The sequence below is a fragment of the Chelonoidis abingdonii genome, chromosome 1, assembly GCF_003597395.2.
Source record: "Chelonoidis abingdonii isolate Lonesome George chromosome 1, CheloAbing_2.0, whole genome shotgun sequence".
Classification (NCBI taxonomy): Eukaryota; Metazoa; Chordata; order Testudines; family Testudinidae; genus Chelonoidis; species Chelonoidis abingdonii.
This window is the reverse complement of record NC_133769.1, coordinates 246,971,284-246,989,814: the sequence shown is the minus strand read 5'-3', so window position 1 is coordinate 246,989,814 and position 18,531 is coordinate 246,971,284. Positions and strand designations below refer to the sequence as shown.

Genomic DNA, 18,531 nt, shown 5'->3' with positions numbered 1-18,531 from the left:
TCAGAGCCCAAGCTCCAGCCTGAGATGCAATGTCTACACAGCGATTCTTAAAGCGCTAGCTCAAGTCTGTGGACCCAGGCTGGGAGGCTCACTCCCAGATGCAGTGTAGACATATCCTTACACACTTGACAACAAGATTAGTTCTTGGGCTACAAAGCGTCAGGTAAATTTTTTAAGCCCGGGTGATACAATTTGTTTTGTCACAACTTTTCATACTTGGCTCAAATTTAAGGGAGAAGGGGACAAATATTTTGAAATATATCTAAAAGCATATGACTGAAGTAAACGTGAATAACCTGTTACTGTTTATAGCTTTTTCCACATACCTGTATATCTTCTAATACTGGTAAATACTCTACCAAATGTGATTCCCCACACGTTAAAGGAAAATAGAAGGCAGTAAGAGAGAATATTCTATTTGTCTAATTACAAAATATTATATTTAAGAAACTTCAACAATTAAAACACTAGTAAACAAAGACAAAGTCATCATCTTAACAGTTTGATAATGACAAGTAAGCCAGAATGACTCTGTCTTGGAAGTCAGGCTTATAATACCAATGAAAGCCTATTATTTAGACTGACAGTAGCAACATTAGTTCTTTCAGTCGCACTTGGCATCAAACTTGGCTTCTCCTGGGGAGGGGGGTGGAAGTGTTTAATCTAAATGGCAACCTCCACTGAGAGACAACAGATCATTCACCCACAGATATTCAAACAATAAACAGGAATTTCTAAACAGTGCTTTGAAAAATCTACATACTGTGATGGGGCAAGGCCAGATGGCTATAGGAAAGTAGTGAGGAACAGGTATGTTAGCCCAAGGCTAAACAAATTCCTGGTACCATGGTAACCAAATGGCAGTTGCTCCAGGTTAATCAACACACTTGGGACCAATTAAGATCCTTCCAGAAGGCAGTAGAGATAGCTACATTGATTGGGACACCTGAAGCCAATCAAGGGCTGGCTGGAACTAGTTAAAAGCCTCCCTGTTAGTCAGTGATGTGCAGGTGTCAGGAGCTATAAGAGGGAGCCTGCTGGTCGAGGAATGAAGCAGTACAAATCCGTATCAGGGGTAAGGAAGGAGGCCCTGAGGTAATGGTGAAGGAGATATTGAGTGGGGAGCTGCTGTGGGGAAGTGGCCCAGGGAATTGTACACGTCCTATTTCCAAGATGTCAACTACCATAGCTGCTAATTTTAGGGTCCCTGGGCTGGAGCTCAGAGTAAATGGCGGGCTCGGGCTTTCCCCCACCCGCTGAATTACTGAGACTGGGAGACAGAGACTGTGCAAGGGAGGATTGCTTCTCCTCATCTCCATTGTTGGCTTATGATGAAAATGGCTCAGTAAGCTGTGACCCTTGCCTCTAGAGAGAGAAGGGCTAACGTGGAGGGTCACAGGGAGCCTCTGAGGCTAGCAAACATCCGCCAGGAAATGCAGGACCCACGGAGTCAAGGACAGAATTTTGTCACAACACACACACACACACGAGATATCCACATGCTAAGTTGCAGAGGTGTGACCAGTGTTGCATGCATGTAAGACATCACCTGCCCATTACTCCATCTACCCAGCACTTAGTCTAACATTGAGCAGTTTCAAAAGCCTATCTACAAAAGAAATAAAATAAAGCCCATATGCCTTTCATCCTTCTAATGCGACATGTGGCACTTCTTCAGAAGTACAATTCATGATGACCCAGGAACAGTAAGAATAAGACCTGAGCTGATAGTTTTCCTGCACTGTTTTAATGTTTAATTTCTTCTTGACCTGTAGAGCTAGAAAAAGGAACCACACACAATTGGGGAGTTTTTCCCCTTTCGAACGGGTCCCAGAACTCACTTCTAGTTCTATAAGGTACATGAAAACTTTGGTGTTATGACAATTTTTTATATCCTGGTGACATAATCTAAGGTGTCTAAAAATAACTTATGTCTTTTTATTTCTCTCTCTTGGAAATATATACATAGTTTCCCGCACCAAGGCACCTGGCTGTACACCCAGAAGGCTAAGAAAAATAATCCCAATAGGGCACTTTCAACTATACTCTGAGATCAGCGTGGATGATACTGCACGCTCATATCTTTCCAAACGTCACTAATTCATATTGGATCTTCTGTTCTGTACATGTCTGAAGTCCTATGGCATAGGAAAAAAATGGCTGCACATGACCCATTTTAAACTAATTATTTGTTCCATAGTTGTTTATATGGGCTATTTTAATGCAGTGGCATAAACTTCAGACCAGACCAGAGCAAAACAGAGGTAATGATCTCCACAAAGACTGGGGTTAATTGACTTCAATCCACAATGCTTGCCAGAGTTGTCAAGCTTGAAGTAAGAGCCCATACAGCTATAGTAAATCATCAGCAGACAGAACAAGACATCCCCCCTCCTTCTTTCAAGGCTCAGAGGAAACTACACTAGGCTACCTGCAATCCTCAAGCCCTGCAACGGGACATGGGACTGCTTGCAGCCCTTTGGGCCTCTAACTACTTTTTCTAGATAATCTGTCCAACTTGCATTTTGCTATGACGCTAGGAGTACCTTTCGCAGACCGGATAAACAGCTGTGTGTGGCTCGAACGCTTGTCTCTCTCACAAACAGAAGCTGGTCCAGTAAAAGATATTACCTCACTAACCTTGTCTCTCTAATATCCTGGGACAGACACTACTATTATTACACTGCATATAAGACTCCATAAAGCAATGGTCCCCAAACTGTGGTATGCTTCCCCCCGCCCCTCAAGGAGGCACAGAGGAACATTCAGGTCAGCCCCAACAGGGTGAGGGGAAGGAGTGCCCACGCCCAGCGCTGCTCTGCCTCTGACCCCAGCTCCTGGGGGTGGGAGAGTGAAAAAGTTTGGGAGTCCCTGCCATAAAGCCATTCTACAATCGTTTCATGTACAGAAGACAAAGGATGTCAACAAGAGTCCAATACATTAATTGAGTATGACCTCTCACCTTAAAAAAAGAAAGTGATATAAATCATGTCAGTTAGAAAAAAGTATTATGCCAAATAATACAATATAAAAGCCCTAGAGTAATCAGATTATTCCACTCAATAGCGGGTACAGTCCGGCATGCACTAAGAAAGAGACAAAGCCACACAGGATCTATTAGGTAAAGAACTTAAGCTATTTCAAGGACCCGTACACAGGATTTTTTTAAAATTGGAAAAAATACACAATTTTTTTATATAGAGATGAGATTTTTTTGGCTGGTATTACCCCAAGAACAGAGCCAGTGTAATGCTAGCAAAAAGAATAGCTAAATTTAAAAAGCCCAAATCAGTACATTACTTGGAGACAACCACTGACTATGTTTCCTCTGCAATCCATTGAAGAAAAGGACTGATTTTCAAGTTTAGCATCTGGACATCACAAATGGTAGCTCTGCTCTCAGTTACTCCTATGTTTCAGGAAAGACAAATTTGTTCTGACAACTTTGGATGTAATTGGTTTCTTGTCATGAAAAGATTTTCCTTTTATTTACGAAAATTAAGTTCCTTAATATTAGGAGTTCCTCTTAATATACCTCATTAAAGAGTTAACCATTACATGGATTCCCACAACAGGCAAAAGTATGTACTACAGTTCTAATTTATCCCACTGAAAAACAACCTCAAATTAAATTCAAGATCTTAAGACCATTTTGTTCTCCAGCAACCACAAGAGGTTCAGAATATTAACCAAGAGACAGTATCAAACAAATCACATGAGCAGAGAAATTTCTAAGCTCCCAATTCATAGAGGAAAAACAAATAAAAAACAAGGACAAAAGGACATTACACACTTGACCAGAAAGAGAGGCCACCACTCAACTGCAAACTTCCACTATTCTCTTGTATCTGACACTGCATGTTTGCAACCTATAATTTTTCTGCAAAATGGTTAGCTCAAAATTTGAGCTCAGATATGAAATATATGTAACTTGGCCATTCAAAAGCATCCATGTTATTTCTTTAAAAAAATAAAAAGCATCTTAGATATCATTCATGACACTGTTACTGATTAACTTGCTAAAAGTTTTTGTTGTTTTTTTTGCAGGTAGCAATGCAGGCTGTTGGGAGGGGGAAGAGGAGAATTACTCTACCAATATCAGTCCAGTCATCTCACAGAATTATACATACAAGGTTTCTCCAACGAATGCAATGTGAAAATACCAGCCCGCTAAAAGTTGCATGCTACCAGTGAATCTGGTTTTGTTAAACTTTAGATGGAAAATATTGGAGACAGAATTTCATCAGAGTGCAGGCTCCTCATTTATCTAATTACAGGAATAGCTAAATTCTAGGCTCAGCTCTGCCATTCAGCCACTCCGTGTAATCTTGGCATAGTCAAATGACCTTTCCTATTCTCTCTGTTTCCTCATTTGTAATTGAAGGATAATACTGACTGACCTATTTCAATCCCATTTTGAGATTCAGTTATGTATTACTTTAAAAATATAAAGTACTGAAAAAAATATACATATTTGATTGACTGAACATTCCATCCCAAATACATGTTTTACTGACCCGAAACCCCAAAATATCACCACTAATGACAATCGGATTTGAAAACGAGAAACTATAACATTATAATAAATCTTTATTCCCATTTTCCATGGCCTTATCATGAGTGCATATGTTTTGGTTTTCAGTCAATCATTACAGATAAGAGTTATATATTCCGTTTTCATAATAAGTCTCTGAACAAGGTACAATGTTTTTCCACAGGTCAAAAACAGTACAAAGATTTGACAAAAAAACTTATTAGAACGCCTTGTAGGAAGCTTTTTAAAAAGGGGAGGGGGACGACCCACACACACCACGAATTAAGTCTCTATAAATAATCCAAGCAAAATGGCCAAGAAATTCATCTACAAATTTAAATCAGTTGCTCCCACTTTTCAAAGTGCAAGTAACTTAATTTTATCAGATTTCAGTTTTCCTTAACCACAGTTTTCCTTCCATGTTATAGCTATCAGTCACGGAGTAAACAACAGACTAAAAATATTTGCAGTACTTTAAGATCACAGAGCACTACATAATTAAACATGAATCAGTGAATAATGATATTAAAAAGCAAAAAAATATACTTCAGCTTGGTTTTAAACAAAATATAGACTACACTGAAATTAAAACTGTCTTTTTATTGCTTCTTTGAGATCAGTTCTCAGGGCATGCTCAGAAACTGCATGCCATTTTCAACAGCATAGTTAGATTCTTCAATTTGTTACCAATTGACATTTAAAAACACTTCTGACATGCACACCAAATGCCATGATACAAAATGTTATCATAAAAAAACCGCAAAAAAAGTCCTTACCTGTAAATCTGTCTTCAGCCATTTGGAATCAAACCTAGTTTGAGCAGCCAGACAAAAAGGTTCAGAAGACATTTTCAGTCTCCAGCCCTTTCCAGGCTGGCAGAGTGGCCAGACCTGTCAGTGGGGGGGGAAAAAAATAATCTAGTAGATAAAACAAGCTAATACTAGAAGAACTCCCATTTCCTCTAAGGTTGTATCCATATGAATATGAATCTCTCTATCTCACATGGGAGCTGATAACCCTGACAATGCATAAAGGGGGAGGAAAGAAACAGTAACACCACCTTCCACTCCCGCTGATGGTGAAAACATCCTTTCTGATGCATCAAAAGGACACCCTCAGAAGCCTGGGTTGCTGCCTCTGCCCCTCAGACCCTAAATGTTGCATGAAATAAATAACTGATCCAGATTACGCAGCAGCAGACAAACCCAAAGCTATGACCATTTTTACACACACACACAGATGGACAGCGGGGGAGGGGAGCTTCTAGGATGCTCCTTTCCAAAAACAGTAACCCCTTTTCCCTCGTCTCGTCACCTTCCAGCTCAGTCAAGGCCCGTTACCACCATCCCCTACGGTGCTACTCTAGTTTGTACTGTAATACGGTCTGCGGGCCGGGGATCTGGTCTCAGCACCGGTTAATAAATCGCCGCGCACCTCGAAACCCAGTTAACTAGAAACAACGCTCCCCCGCCGCCAGTAACAGCTGCATAAACAGGCGCCCACGCAGGGCAGGGCTCGGGCCAGCCCCGGCGGAGAGAACGGGACCCCCCCAAGCAGCTCCCGAGGGCGGGAGGCTCAGCTCCCCCCGCGCTCAACCAGGGAGACCCACAGCCCCAGCGCCAGGACAGGGACGGGTCCAATGTCTCGCCCCGGCAAGGAGGGGCGGCCAGGCCCGCGGGCTGCACTTACCCTCGGCGCCGTCTCCTCGCGCAGCAACCACCGTCTTCAGCTCGGGCTATTCTTCTCACCCGACTCCTCGCCCCTCCCCCACCCAATCCCCCTACGACAATACCGGAAGCAGGAGGATCCTGGCCCTCCGCGGCCAATCCCGAGGCAGGCAGCCGGAGCCCGTTCACCAATCAGCGTGTAGACAGGAGGCGGGACATCCTGTCTCGAAGGGGGTGGTGCCATAGAGCGGGAGGAGAGAAGGGACGAAGCCCTGGCTGCAGGGGAAAGGCTGTTTGTGTAGCGCTCCCTCCACCCCTGCCGTAAAGCCGCTAAGCAGCCTAGCGGGGCGCGAGTTACAGCCCCTATGAGCGGGGCGGGGGCGTGTCCTGGGACCTGCTGTGTGACGTGATCTGGGGGCGGGGCAGTAGCGGGTTCCCAGTGCAAAGGGGATCCTGGTGGGCAGCGCAGCGGCTCCAAGGCCTCCCTGCCCTGGGTCTGTCAGAAGCGCCGGCGTGTTCTGGGGCGCCTAGGCGCAGACGGGGGCTCCACGCGCTGCCCCGTCCCCGGGCTCCGTAGTCCCATTGCCTGGGAACTGGGGGCAATGGGAGCTGCAGGGGCGGATGAGAGCAGCTGAGCGGAGCCTCCCTGGCTCCCCCTGTGCCTAGGGACCGCAGGGACATACTGGCCGCTTCCAGGAGCTGCGTGAGGTGAGCCCGCCTGGAGCCCACGTCCCCTCCTGTACCCAGACTCCCTTCCGGAGATGGCAGCCCACACCCGCTCCCACCCTCCGAACCCTGAGCCCCTTCCCAGAGCCCCCAACCCTGAGCCCCCTCCTGCACTTCGAACCCCTTGGCCCCAGCCCCTCCTGTGTCCCAAACCCTCATCCCCAGCTCCGCAGCAGAGCCTGTATCCTGAGCTAGAGCCCTCACCACCCCTGCCCCAACTGCGAGCCCCTCCCACATGCCAAACCCCTTATTTCTGGCCCCACCCCAGAGCCTGGATTCCCTGCCCAAACCCCCACACACACACTCCAAACCCCTGCCTCAGCCCGGAGCCCCCTCCCACACTCTGAACCCAGAGAAGGGGCACTGCTCAGGGAAGGGGCAGGGGTGTTTGGTTTTCTGTGATGAGAAAGTTGGCAACCCTAGTAATGTCTGGTAAGGTATTTTTAAATGATCAGTAGGGGTTGTCATGGTAAGAGCAGGTTACTGATGGACCATGAGAACAGTTGTCCTGGGTCAAACCAGTGATCTTGCTGTGACAGTGGCCAGGGCCAGAAGCAAGTAGGCGTCAGCTAGTAGGGACACCTTGATCAGCTTGACTAGTAGCCATTGATGGCCTTATCCTGCATGAATTTATCTAAGCCTTTTTTGAACTTTCACAACATCCCCTGCTAGCAAATTCCACAGGTTGACTGTGTGTTGTATGACCACATACATCCCCATGTTTGTTTTAAACTTGCTGCCTATTAATTTCATTGGCATGATTCTTGTGTTATATGAATGGGTAAATAACACTTTCTTATTCACATTCTCCATACCATTCATGATTTTATAGACGTTTCTCTCATATCCCCTTTTAGTCATCTTTTTTCTAAATTAAGTCATCCCAGTGTTTTTAATCTCACTTAATATGGAAGCTATTCCGTAGCCCACATAATTTTTTTCTCCTTCTCTGTACTTTTTCCAATTCTAATATATCTTTTTTGAGATGGGGTCACCAGAACTGCATATAGTATTCAAAATATGGGTGTACCATGGATTTACACAGTGGCATTATGATATTTTCTGTTTTATATCTAGTCCTTTCCCAATGGTTTCTAACATTGTTAGCTTTTTTGACTTCCACTGCACCTTGGGCAGATATTACAGAACTATCCACTAATACTCCAATATCTCCTTGAGTGGCAACAGCTGATTTAGACCCCATCATTTTGTATGTAGTTGGGATTACATTTTCCAACATGCATTACTTTGCACTAATCAACATTGAATTTCATCTGCCATTTTGTCACCAAGTCATCCACTTTAGTGAGATCCCTTTGTAACTCTTCACAGTTAGCTTTGGACTTAACTATGTTGAGTAATTTTGAAATTGTCTGTAAATTTTGCCACCTCATTGTTTACTCCCTTTACCCGATCATTTATGATTGTGTTGAACAGCACAGGTCCCTGTGCAGAGCCTTGACAGATCCCACTATTTACTGCTCTCCGTTGTGAAAACCCTTTATTCCAATAGTTCTCAACCTCTGGCCCACGGGCTGCTTGAAGCTCATTCAGCACGCAGCTGTAGCCCATGTGACATCCTCAGGGTCATGCAGATAGCACTGTTTGCAGCCCACAATTGTAAATAGGAATAAAGCAGTGATTCTCAACTTACCTTTAGTCTATTACTGATCTATGAGAGGACCTCCTATTCCATGACTGTTTACTTTGCTTAAGAGCCTTTGGTGAGGAATCTTGTCAGAGGCTCTCTGAAAGTCCAGTACACTGTGTTGTCTTGTCCACATGCTTGTTGACGCTCTCAAAATATAATAATATTTGTAAAGGGAAATCATGCCTCAAAGCCATGTTAACTCTTCCCCAACTTATTGTGTTCATTTGTGTGTCTGATAATTTTGTTTTTTCCTGTAGTTTCAACCAGTGTGCTTGGTACTGAAGTTAGGTTTACCAGCCTGTAATTACTGGGATTGCCTCTGGATCCTTTTCTGTTTTTGTTTTTTGTTTTGTTGTTGTTAAGTTTTATATTAGCTACCCTCCAATCATCTGGTACAGAGGCTGATTTAGGTAACAGGTTACATATCCCAGTAGTTCTGCAATTTCATATTAGAGTGCTAATTTAATTACATTATGGTCGCTATTACCAAGTAATTCAGCTGGATTCACCTCTTGGACCAGATCTTGTGCTCTTGTTAAGACTAAATCAAGAATTGCCTTTCCCCTTCTGGGTTCCAGGACAAACTGATTCTTGGAATAGTCCTTTGTAGTGTCAAGAAATGTATCTCTGCAACCTTTCCTGAGGTGATATACCTGGTTAATATGAGGGTAGTCAAAATCCTCTATTGTTGTGTTTTCTGCTTTTGCAGCCTCAATAAATCTCCCTAATTATTTCACATTTCATGGAAAATTAGCAAGAAGGGGTTGGTTTGAAACAGGGATTTGAAGTAGAAAACTGAGGTAACCAAATGACCAGGAAGAAGGAGGTTATTCTGAAGAGGGATGCTGAGAAAGAAAGCCATGCACTTTTTTGCATGAGTTGGAGGAAACAAAAGGAGCATGGAGGCAAGTAGAAGAAGCAGAGTGTCTATGTGAGAGGAAAAAAAACACCACACATTTAATTGTCAGTTTAGCACAGACTTAGTTAAATCAGTGCAAGTGCCTTGTGCAAACGTGCTTGGTTTGGCTTAAGAGTATCTGTACCTGGGTTTATGCCAGTTCAACTAAATCAGCTTCTAAATCTCTGCAGTTTTCTCTCGAGGCCTTCACTGAGACATGATGGCTCACAACAGGAGACAATTGCAGCCAGGGACAGAGCTGTATGTTGCCTCAAAGGTGAGGAAGAGAAGTTTTGGGGGAAGAGAAATAGAAGAAAAAAGATGTTAGGAATGTAGGAGTAATTTGGACATAGGAGAAGGGGAATGGGAGTAGGATAGGGTGACAGGGAGGAAAAGCAGATCATGTCTTGGTTCTGGGTTTGATTTGTTTGTTTTAAAATACAACAGTACTCAGAACAGTAAAGTAGAAAAGATCTAAGTGGGAATAAAAATCTGTTGCCCAGAAACCCAAGGTATAGATGTGGTATTGGGAGAAGTAAAAGTATCCACTTGCCTGTTTTCCAAAGAAGGAAAATGGAGGATGCTAGAGGTGGACTTGAGTGACCTCAGGCATAGAAGTATTGAGCTGCCAGTCAGAGGAGCCTGCAGCCTGGGGACCTGAGTGAGAGCAGAACAAAGAAAAGATGGTCAGAACTATTGTGCTTCCAGTGGAATAAGACTTGTTCATGTCAGCCACACAGGTAATGCTTTGGAAGAAAGGGCTGGACCAGAAAGAAGTGTACTACCAAGGATACCTGAAGTTGAGCATCAATTTGTATATGTTCAACAGTATTCTAATCAGAGGCCTGTGTTGACTAGGGAGAAGAGAGATTACAGTTAAATAGCTAAAAGGCAGTTAGGCAAAGGTAAGCAATAATTTAATTAATCTGCCAACTAATTTAAAGTAGCCTTTGTAATAAACTAAATCATAGGCTGATTACTTGCTGTTGCAAAAACACGGTATACTTGATTCTCTGATGCCTTTTGCATTGTGGAGTCATTTGCAAAGAGGATGTAAAACACTTACCTTTCTGATTTAGTAGTTTTACATACACTGCACAAATGTAAACGATTACGCAAGCTGCAGGCCTGATTCTTCATTGCCCTGATCTCTCTCTCTAATACAGGGGTCTGCAGCCTATGGCACACATGCCAAAGACTGCACGCAAGCCGATTTTTAATGGCACGCTGCTGTCTGTCGGGGTCCCGGCCGCCGGCCCTGCCCAGCCCGCAGCTGGGACCCGGGCACCGGCAGGCAGCAGCATGCCATTAAAAATCCTGCCTAGCCCAACCTGCTCTTCTGTACCCACGCCCACTGCTCTCTCCTGCAGGGGCAGAGGGCAGAAGCTTGGTCCTGCCGACTGCTGCTGCAGGGCAGACTCCACTGGCAGCCAAGCTCCCTCCTCCCCCGCCTCTTTCCCCCAGTGTGCTGGATTCCTGCCCCTCCTCCTCCTCCTCCTCCTCCTCCTCTCTCTCCCTGTGGTCGAATAGCTGATGGCCCTGGAGAGGGAGCAGGAGAAGTGGAACCACAGCTGCAGTGTGCTTGCTGATCCAGAGAAGAGGTGGGGATGGGGCTTTGGGGAAGGAGGGTGGAATTAGGGCATATCCCCTCCAGCCCCCTGCTGTGAGCCGCGCCAGCCCACACCCCCTGCCCTGATTCCTGAACCCCCCAACCCCTCCAGCCCTCTGCCTTGAGTCCTGCACCCCCCATACCACCCAGGCCCCTGCCCTGACCCCTGCACCCGCCACAACCCCAACCCTGACTCCAGCACCCCCTACATGTACCCAGCTCCCCCACACTCCATGCCCTGACTCCACTCCCTCACATGCCCCCAGCCCTCTGCCCTGACTTCTGCACCTTTCCCACACACCTCCACCCCCCTGCCCTGACTCCTGCATCCCCCACACATACCCAGCCCCCCCTCACACACTCCATGCCCTGACTTTTGCACCTCCCACATCCCCACCTCCACCCTGAGCACCAAACGGAAGCTCCTGCACCGTTACCCCCATTCCCACCTGCACCCTTCACACCAAATGGGAGCTGCCCAGGTAAGCACTCCACACCTAAACTTCCTGCCCCAAGCCTGAAACCCCTCCCTCATTCTAGCTACCGGCCAGACCCTACACCTCAACCTCCAGCCTGCTGCTTCACCCCCACCCCTGTGCTCCGTGCACTCCCACCCTCAGCTCAGTGCAGAGAGAGAGGAAGAGAATGGGTTAAAACCAGGGAGAAGGTAGGTACCCACTGTATGTGGGCAGGGCCCAGACCCCAGACTGGCAGCGGGCTGAACGGGGCCGGCAGCCGGGATCTTGGCTGGCAGGAGCTGGTGGATGGAACCCCAGACTGGCAGCGGGCTGAGCTGCTCAGCCCACTGGGGTCCTGACCGCTGCTTCCGCTTAGCCCTCTGCCGGTCTGGGGTTCTGGCTGCCGGCCCCTTGCCAGCCAGGGTCCTGGTCACAGGCCCCGCTCAGCCCGCTGCCAACGTAGGTGAATGGAATCCCAGGCCAGCGACGTAATATCAGCATTTTAATTTAATTTTAAACGAAGCTCCTTAAACATTTTGAAAACCTTGTTTACATATGACAATAGTTTAGTTATATAATATACAGACTTATAGAGCAAGACCTTCTAAAAAATGGTAAAATGTATTACTGGAACACGAAACCTTAAATTAAAGTGAATAAATGAAGACTTGGCACACCACTTCCGAAAGGTTGATGACCCTTGCTCTAATACTTCTTACAGACTTTTACAATTGCAAACTTAGGGCTGCCTCTGCCAGAGCCAAGCAATTTAATTTATAAACTAAATCTTGATTTACACGCTATTTTAAAACACAATTATTTAAACACTGTATACACATAGACTTTGTTGATTTAAACAATATATTTGAAAAATGCCTGTAATATATCAGATCATCCTCCTGAATCCATGGAGGGTAATACCAAAGGCCTAAACAAAGTATATGGCACAGATGAATATGTTAAGAAATATGAGAAGCAAATGAATTTTCCAGAACTCATTGAAAGCTAAATATCCATTGCTTTGATATCAAAAAGATGAAATGTTGTGTATAATTTGGAGAAGACGTGAAAAGCTTTTGGATAAAATCAGTCTTTATATATAAGACATTTATCATTAATTCCCTACATGTACATGCCCCCTCCATTGCTCATGTGATGTGCATAAAAACAGAATATATGTCGTTGTGTAAAAGACTTGTCTACAGAAATTACTAAATGGCTCTTTAAAAGTGAACAGGAAGTTATCCAAAAGTGTGCCACCTTCTTGAACATTGCTTACACAATCACTAAATATGATTTGAGTTTTGAAATGTGCTGCAACTTGGAGGCTAAAAATGGCCTAAATCTTGGATCAAACTATAGTAATACCCATGGAGTAAAAGATTTTATAAAGGGAATTGCAAAGTCCCTTAGAGAAATTTCTAAAAAATATACACAGAGCTAGGGTCAAGTTGGTAAACTTTAGGAAGCAAAGTTAGGTTCCTAAATACATATGTATGTACTGGAGCTGCTCAGAACTTTTGAAAATCAGTCATTTCCATTTAGGTGACTATGTATAATTTAAAAGCCTAATTTTATGCACCTAGTATTGAAAATTTTGGCTTAGGTTTATTCCTATGGTGGCTAATGGATCCACTGACAGTTATGTAGCTGAGCAATAGTTGTTGTATATCAGGATGGGAAATTTCATATACCTTTGCTGACAAGGTAGACTTGGAACAGAGGACAACTGATGGTATCGTTTGGAACAAAGACACATTTAAGAGTTATAGGGACCAAGACAGAAGACAAAGTTGGTTGCTGACATTTAGTTGGTACAGCAGTCAACACAGTTCGTTCAAATGTTGTACAAGCCATGATTAGACTAGATACTACAGAGTGTGTCTACCACAACTTTGTTATTTTTATTCTGGCTCTCCAAAAAGATTTTCCTTCAGTTAGAAAGTTTGAATTTATTTTTAAAGACATTTTCTAGTTTTATGGATCAAATGGCAACTTGAAGGTCTAGCTGATACTCCTAAGACAACTGGATCAAGAGTATCCAACAGGTATGAGTGGTGCTTACTCAGACCAGAACCCTCAGGCTATGCTACACAAGCCTAACTAGTAATCCATCACGAGCTTGAAGGGTGACTAAAAACAAAATGTGGACACAGTCATAGTGAACATTCAACAGCACTAGTGTAGGATTAGTATAATCGTGGTCAGACCTGGATTTCAGACCAGATGGAGAATGTTTACTTGAAGTTGAAATGCATTATCTCAGTGCTGGCTCAGTCTCAGAGCGGCAGTGATTGTGGCATTTTGATTTATACTAAATCAAGAAGAAATTTCAGTGTGTGAGACCAATGAAAGTCAGACATGCTAAAAACAAGAGGGCTGCATTCTCAGGTCCACTAAGACTGCTTCCCTTTATAACTGTGGTCATCAGTGATCCTAATTCAGGTTCAGTGGTGACAGAGTGGGTAAGCTATGTACAACAGCAGAGGAGAGCACAGGAGCTATTCATAGTGGGCAGGACTCAAATGGAGTCTGGGAAAAGGATAAAAATTAAATAGCAGAAACACCCAACTTGCAGCACTTATAAAAAAGTTAGACTACAACTACAATTCTAATCAATGCAAGAGGTGTAGCTAGCTAGGTTCTATTCTCAGGGTATTTCTATACTAGAGGTGGAAGATGTAGTTTCCAGCTCAAGTAGATATACCCATGCTAGCTCTGATCAAGCTATCACACTTAAAAATAAATGTAGCCACAGCAGTATGAATTACAGGAGGAGCAGTAACCCAAATATGTACCTATGGTTTCAGACAGGATCATTCTTGGGGTAGCTAGCCCTTCCCAATACTGTTACCCACACAAAATTCTCAGTTACTCACACACTCTAGGGGCACCCACCTTTACCCTGTTCCTGGGGCTCAGGCATAACCCTGTCAATTTAAGTACCATCCAATTCCTAGGTCTCAGGGTATAATTTTCTGCAGGTTTGCAGAACCTTTTACCAGTGAAAGAACCTTGTACAGTAATAGCCTTATCCTTTATTTATTGACAGTTACCAAGCAGAATACACGTGCTAAGCATACAATCACCAATCCTGATCAGGCAGGCAAACTTTTCCTGTTGGCCTGTCAAGGTCAGTCTCCTCTGGATTCTGGTTGCTGCATGTCACTGTTGTGCAGAGGATTAATAACAGCTCTGATCTTAGGCTGTGTCTTGGAGGTGAGTTCTTCTTCCAAGTCTTTCCTTCTTATTCTTCTGTTCCTTCTCTGCTGGTCTCCTTCTTGGACCTCAGTTTATACAGTGAAACAAACAAGTGTCAGGATCCCAACAAGAACAGTCAGGGACAAGGGGAAAACCTGTGACCAGGAGTAGCCAAGGAATTCATAGTCAGTTCCAGGCCAAGGTCAATACCAAGGGTCAAAGTCCACGTTAGGTTTTAGGATCCAAGTCAGAAGAGTCGAAATCAAGCCAAAAGTTCACAAGCATAGAACAGGAACAGTCCTGGCAGCTACAGAAGACTGTTGCTTGGACACTTCCTAGAATGCCCCTTGGGTTTATATACAGCAGGGAGTCAATCAGGCACTATTGGGGCTGCTGCCTGTCAAATGCTTGAAATGGAACTTCCCATGGTCTGTGTCCGCAGCAGTTTATGTGGAGTGGAGAGTGGTTACAGCTACTGCTAGGTGGTAGCCGAGGGACGTACTGCTGCTCTTCCAGTAGCTCCCATTGGCCGGGAGCCACGATCAGCCGGACCTGCACACGGGGCAGGTAAACACACCAGCCTGGCCCAGCCCACCAGGGGCTTTCCCTACACAAGCCCTGTTTGAGAAACCCTGGTCTATAACTATGACATTTTTTCTAATTCTTTGATCATTCTCGTGGCTCTTCTTTCAATCCTCTCCAATTTATCAACGTCCTTCTTGAATTGTTGGCACCAAAACTAGACACAGTATTCTAGCAGGGAGTGCACCAGTGCCAAATACAGAGTGTGACAGACCCAGGCCAGTGGGATACAGGAGTCTGGTCCTATTGGCATCCAGGAGGTGGGTGGGCAAAGCCCGCCCACTTCTAAAGGACCTCTCCCCAGCCTCAGGGGAGGACCCACAGGTCTGGGACACTAAGTAATTACGTGGGACAACTAATGGAAAAAACAGGATCGGGAGTGAGATCATAGAGCTAAATGAAGGGAACCCGATGGGGACACCGAGCAAAGAACCCAGACAACACCCACTGCTCCTTGAAGGCGTCAAGGGAGCCAGTGGACGCCGCCCAGAGGAACTCCGCTCGGATGCATGAACGGACGGAGAAGCAGAAATAGTACAGGAATCTGGTCCTATTGGCATCCAGCGGGGGTGGGCGGGCAAAGCCCAGCCACTTCTAAAGGACCTCCCCCCAGCCTAAGGGGAGGACCCACAGGTCTGGGACACCAAGTAAGTACGTGGGACAACTAATGAAAAAACAGGATCAGGAATGAGGTCATAGGGCTAAACTAAGGGAACCTGATGGGGACACCGAGCAGAGACCCGGACACACCCACTGCTCCTCAAAGGCGTCAAGGGAGTCAGTGGACACCGCCCAGAGGAACTCCGCTCGGATGCGTGAACGGACAGAGAAGCAGAAATAGTACAGGAGTCTGGTAGAGGCAAATATACTAGTCACTGGAGTAGTTTTCTGTTCCTGAGTGACCAGAGCAGGGGCTGCACTAAAGTAATCAGAAACCTGCTAGAACCAATTAAGGCAGACAGGCTGATTAGATCACTGCAGCCAATCAAGGCAGGCTAATCAGGGCACCTGGGTTTAAAAAGGAGCTCACTCCAGTCAGGGAGAGGAGCCAGAGGAGAGGAAGTGTGTGTGAGGAGCTGAGAGCAGGAGGCACAAGAGGGGAGGGTGTGCTGCTGGAGGACTAAGGAGTACAAGTGTTAATAGATACCAGGAGGAAGGTCCTGTGTGAGGATAAAGAAGGTATTTGGAGGAGGCCATGGGGAAGTAGCCCAGGGAGTTGTAGCTGTTACAAGAGGACTGTAGACAGCTGCAATCCACAGGGCCCTGGGCTGGATCCTGGAGTAGAGGGCGGGCCTGGGTTCCCCCTAAACCTCCCAACTCCTGATCAGACACAAGAGGAGTTGATCCAAACTGTGGGGAAGATCACCGAGGTGAGCAAATCTGCCAATAAGCACAGAACCCACCAAGGTAGAGGAGGAACTTTGTCGCAAGAAGTAAAACAGCCTCTACTACTACTCAAGATTCTCTTATTTCTTCATCCCAGGATCTCATTACTTCTCTTGGCTACAGCTTCACACTGGGAACTCTTGTTCAGCTGATTATCCACCACAATCCCCAATTTTTTTTCCACAATCACTGCTTTCCAGGATAGAGTCCCCATCGTAAGTATGTCTGACATGCTTTGTTCATAGAAGTAAACATTTACCTTTAGCCGTATAAAGATGCATATTTTTAGCTTGCGCTCAGTTTACCATGTAATCCAGATCCTCTTTGTTGTTTTCCTCTACCCAATTTTTGTTTCATTTGCAAACTTTAGCAATGATGATTTTATGTTTTCTTCCAGGTCATTGATAAAAATGTTAAACAGCAGAGAGCCAAGAAACTATTCCTGCAAACAGTGCAAACAGACCTGCTCAATGACAATTTCCTATTTACAGTTCCATTTTGAGCTCTATCAGTTAGCCAGTTTTCAATCCACTTCATGTGCACCATGTTAATTTTATATCATTCTAGTTTTTTCATCAAAATGTCATGAAGTTCCAAGTCAAATGATACCTCTGTGTTTTATCTCTAGCAGCTGCTGTTGTGGCACTGGAGCATTCCCCCTCCATACCCACAGAATGCCTGACCACGATAAGAGGAGAAAGAAGAGAAAACAAGATGATGTGATTAGCGCAATCCTGCAAGCCAGCACTGCATCAGATCATGAACAGAGTGCCTGGAGAGTAAATATTTCAAACCGTATGGAGAAGGAAGGAGCAGACGAGAGAGACTCAGGAGTCCAAGCAGGAAAAGGAGAGGGAGATTCACCAGGACCTAATGGGGCTTCTCTGGCAGCAAAAACAAATGCTGCAGACTCTCGTTGACCTGCAGGTTCAACAAGCAGGGACTCCCCTCCCTATGTAGTGAAGGGAGAACTCCATTTTAGCACCTCCCTACACCCCTGTCATAAACAGATAGCTAAGGGTTAATGTTTCTTTTACCTGTAAAGGGTTAACAAAGGGAACCAAACACCTGACCAGAGGACCAATCAGGAAACCGGATTTTTCAAAGTGAGGGAGGGAAAGGAGGAACTTCTGGGTGTTTTTTGTTCTTTGTTCTGTCTGTGTGTTTTCTCTCGGCTATGAGGGAAGAGCTTTTTTTTTTTTCTATCTCCAAGCTTCTTTCTACCCTTCAGTTCCCAGTTGTGAGTACAAAAGGAAAAGCATAGGTTTATATTGTATTTTGTATTTACATGTGTGGAGTTGCTGGAATGTTTAATTGGATATCTTTTAATAAGGCTGATTATTCATATTTTCTTTTAAGCAATAGCCCTGTGTTATGTCATCTTGATGCAGTGATCATGTCATGTGTTTTTCTTTCTTTTTTATTAAACTTCTTTTTAAAACTTGTTGGATTTTCTTTTCCTAGTAAGCAAGGGGATAGGAATCTCTGTGCCAGGAGTACTGTCTCTCTCAGGGAAAGACTGGAGGGGGGGAGATGAAGGAGAGGGGGAAGGTAAATCGTCCTCTCTGTTTTGTGTTTCAAGGGATTGAAGCAGGGAAATCTAGTATCCCAGGGTGGGAAAACTGGGAGAAGTAAGGAAGCAGGGGAGGGAGTGGGTTATTTCCCTTGTTGGAGGCTCAGGCATCTGAGTCTTGGGGTCCCCCAGGAAAGGTTTGGGAGACCAGAAGTTTATCAGGTACTCAGCATCCGATTGGTGGCAGCGAGATAAGATCCAAGCTGGTAATTAAGCTTGGAGGTTCATGCTAAGCACCCAGATTTT

The 18,531-nt window shown here is 44.9% G+C and overlaps 1 protein-coding gene across 4 annotated transcripts in view; it reads right to left on the bottom strand.

Moving 5' to 3' along the window:
* The window catches only part of HERC2 (HECT and RLD domain containing E3 ubiquitin protein ligase 2), a 203,732-nt gene extending 197,432 nt beyond the window's left edge, over positions 1-6,300 (bottom strand). For 3 of the 4 annotated variants that reach the window (XM_075060860.1, XM_075060863.1, XM_075060861.1), the window contains exons 1-2: positions 6,227-6,300; positions 5,311-5,426 (exon numbers count right to left, since the gene is read on the bottom strand). In XM_075060860.1, the coding sequence (XP_074916961.1) occupies positions 5,311-5,382 (72 nt within the window). In that variant the 5' untranslated portion in view covers positions 5,383-5,426; positions 6,227-6,300. The remainder of the gene's footprint in view (positions 1-5,310; positions 5,427-6,226) is intronic. The other variant, XM_075060864.1, reaches the window with a different exon arrangement.
* Between the last annotated feature and the right edge of the window lie 12,231 nt (positions 6,301-18,531).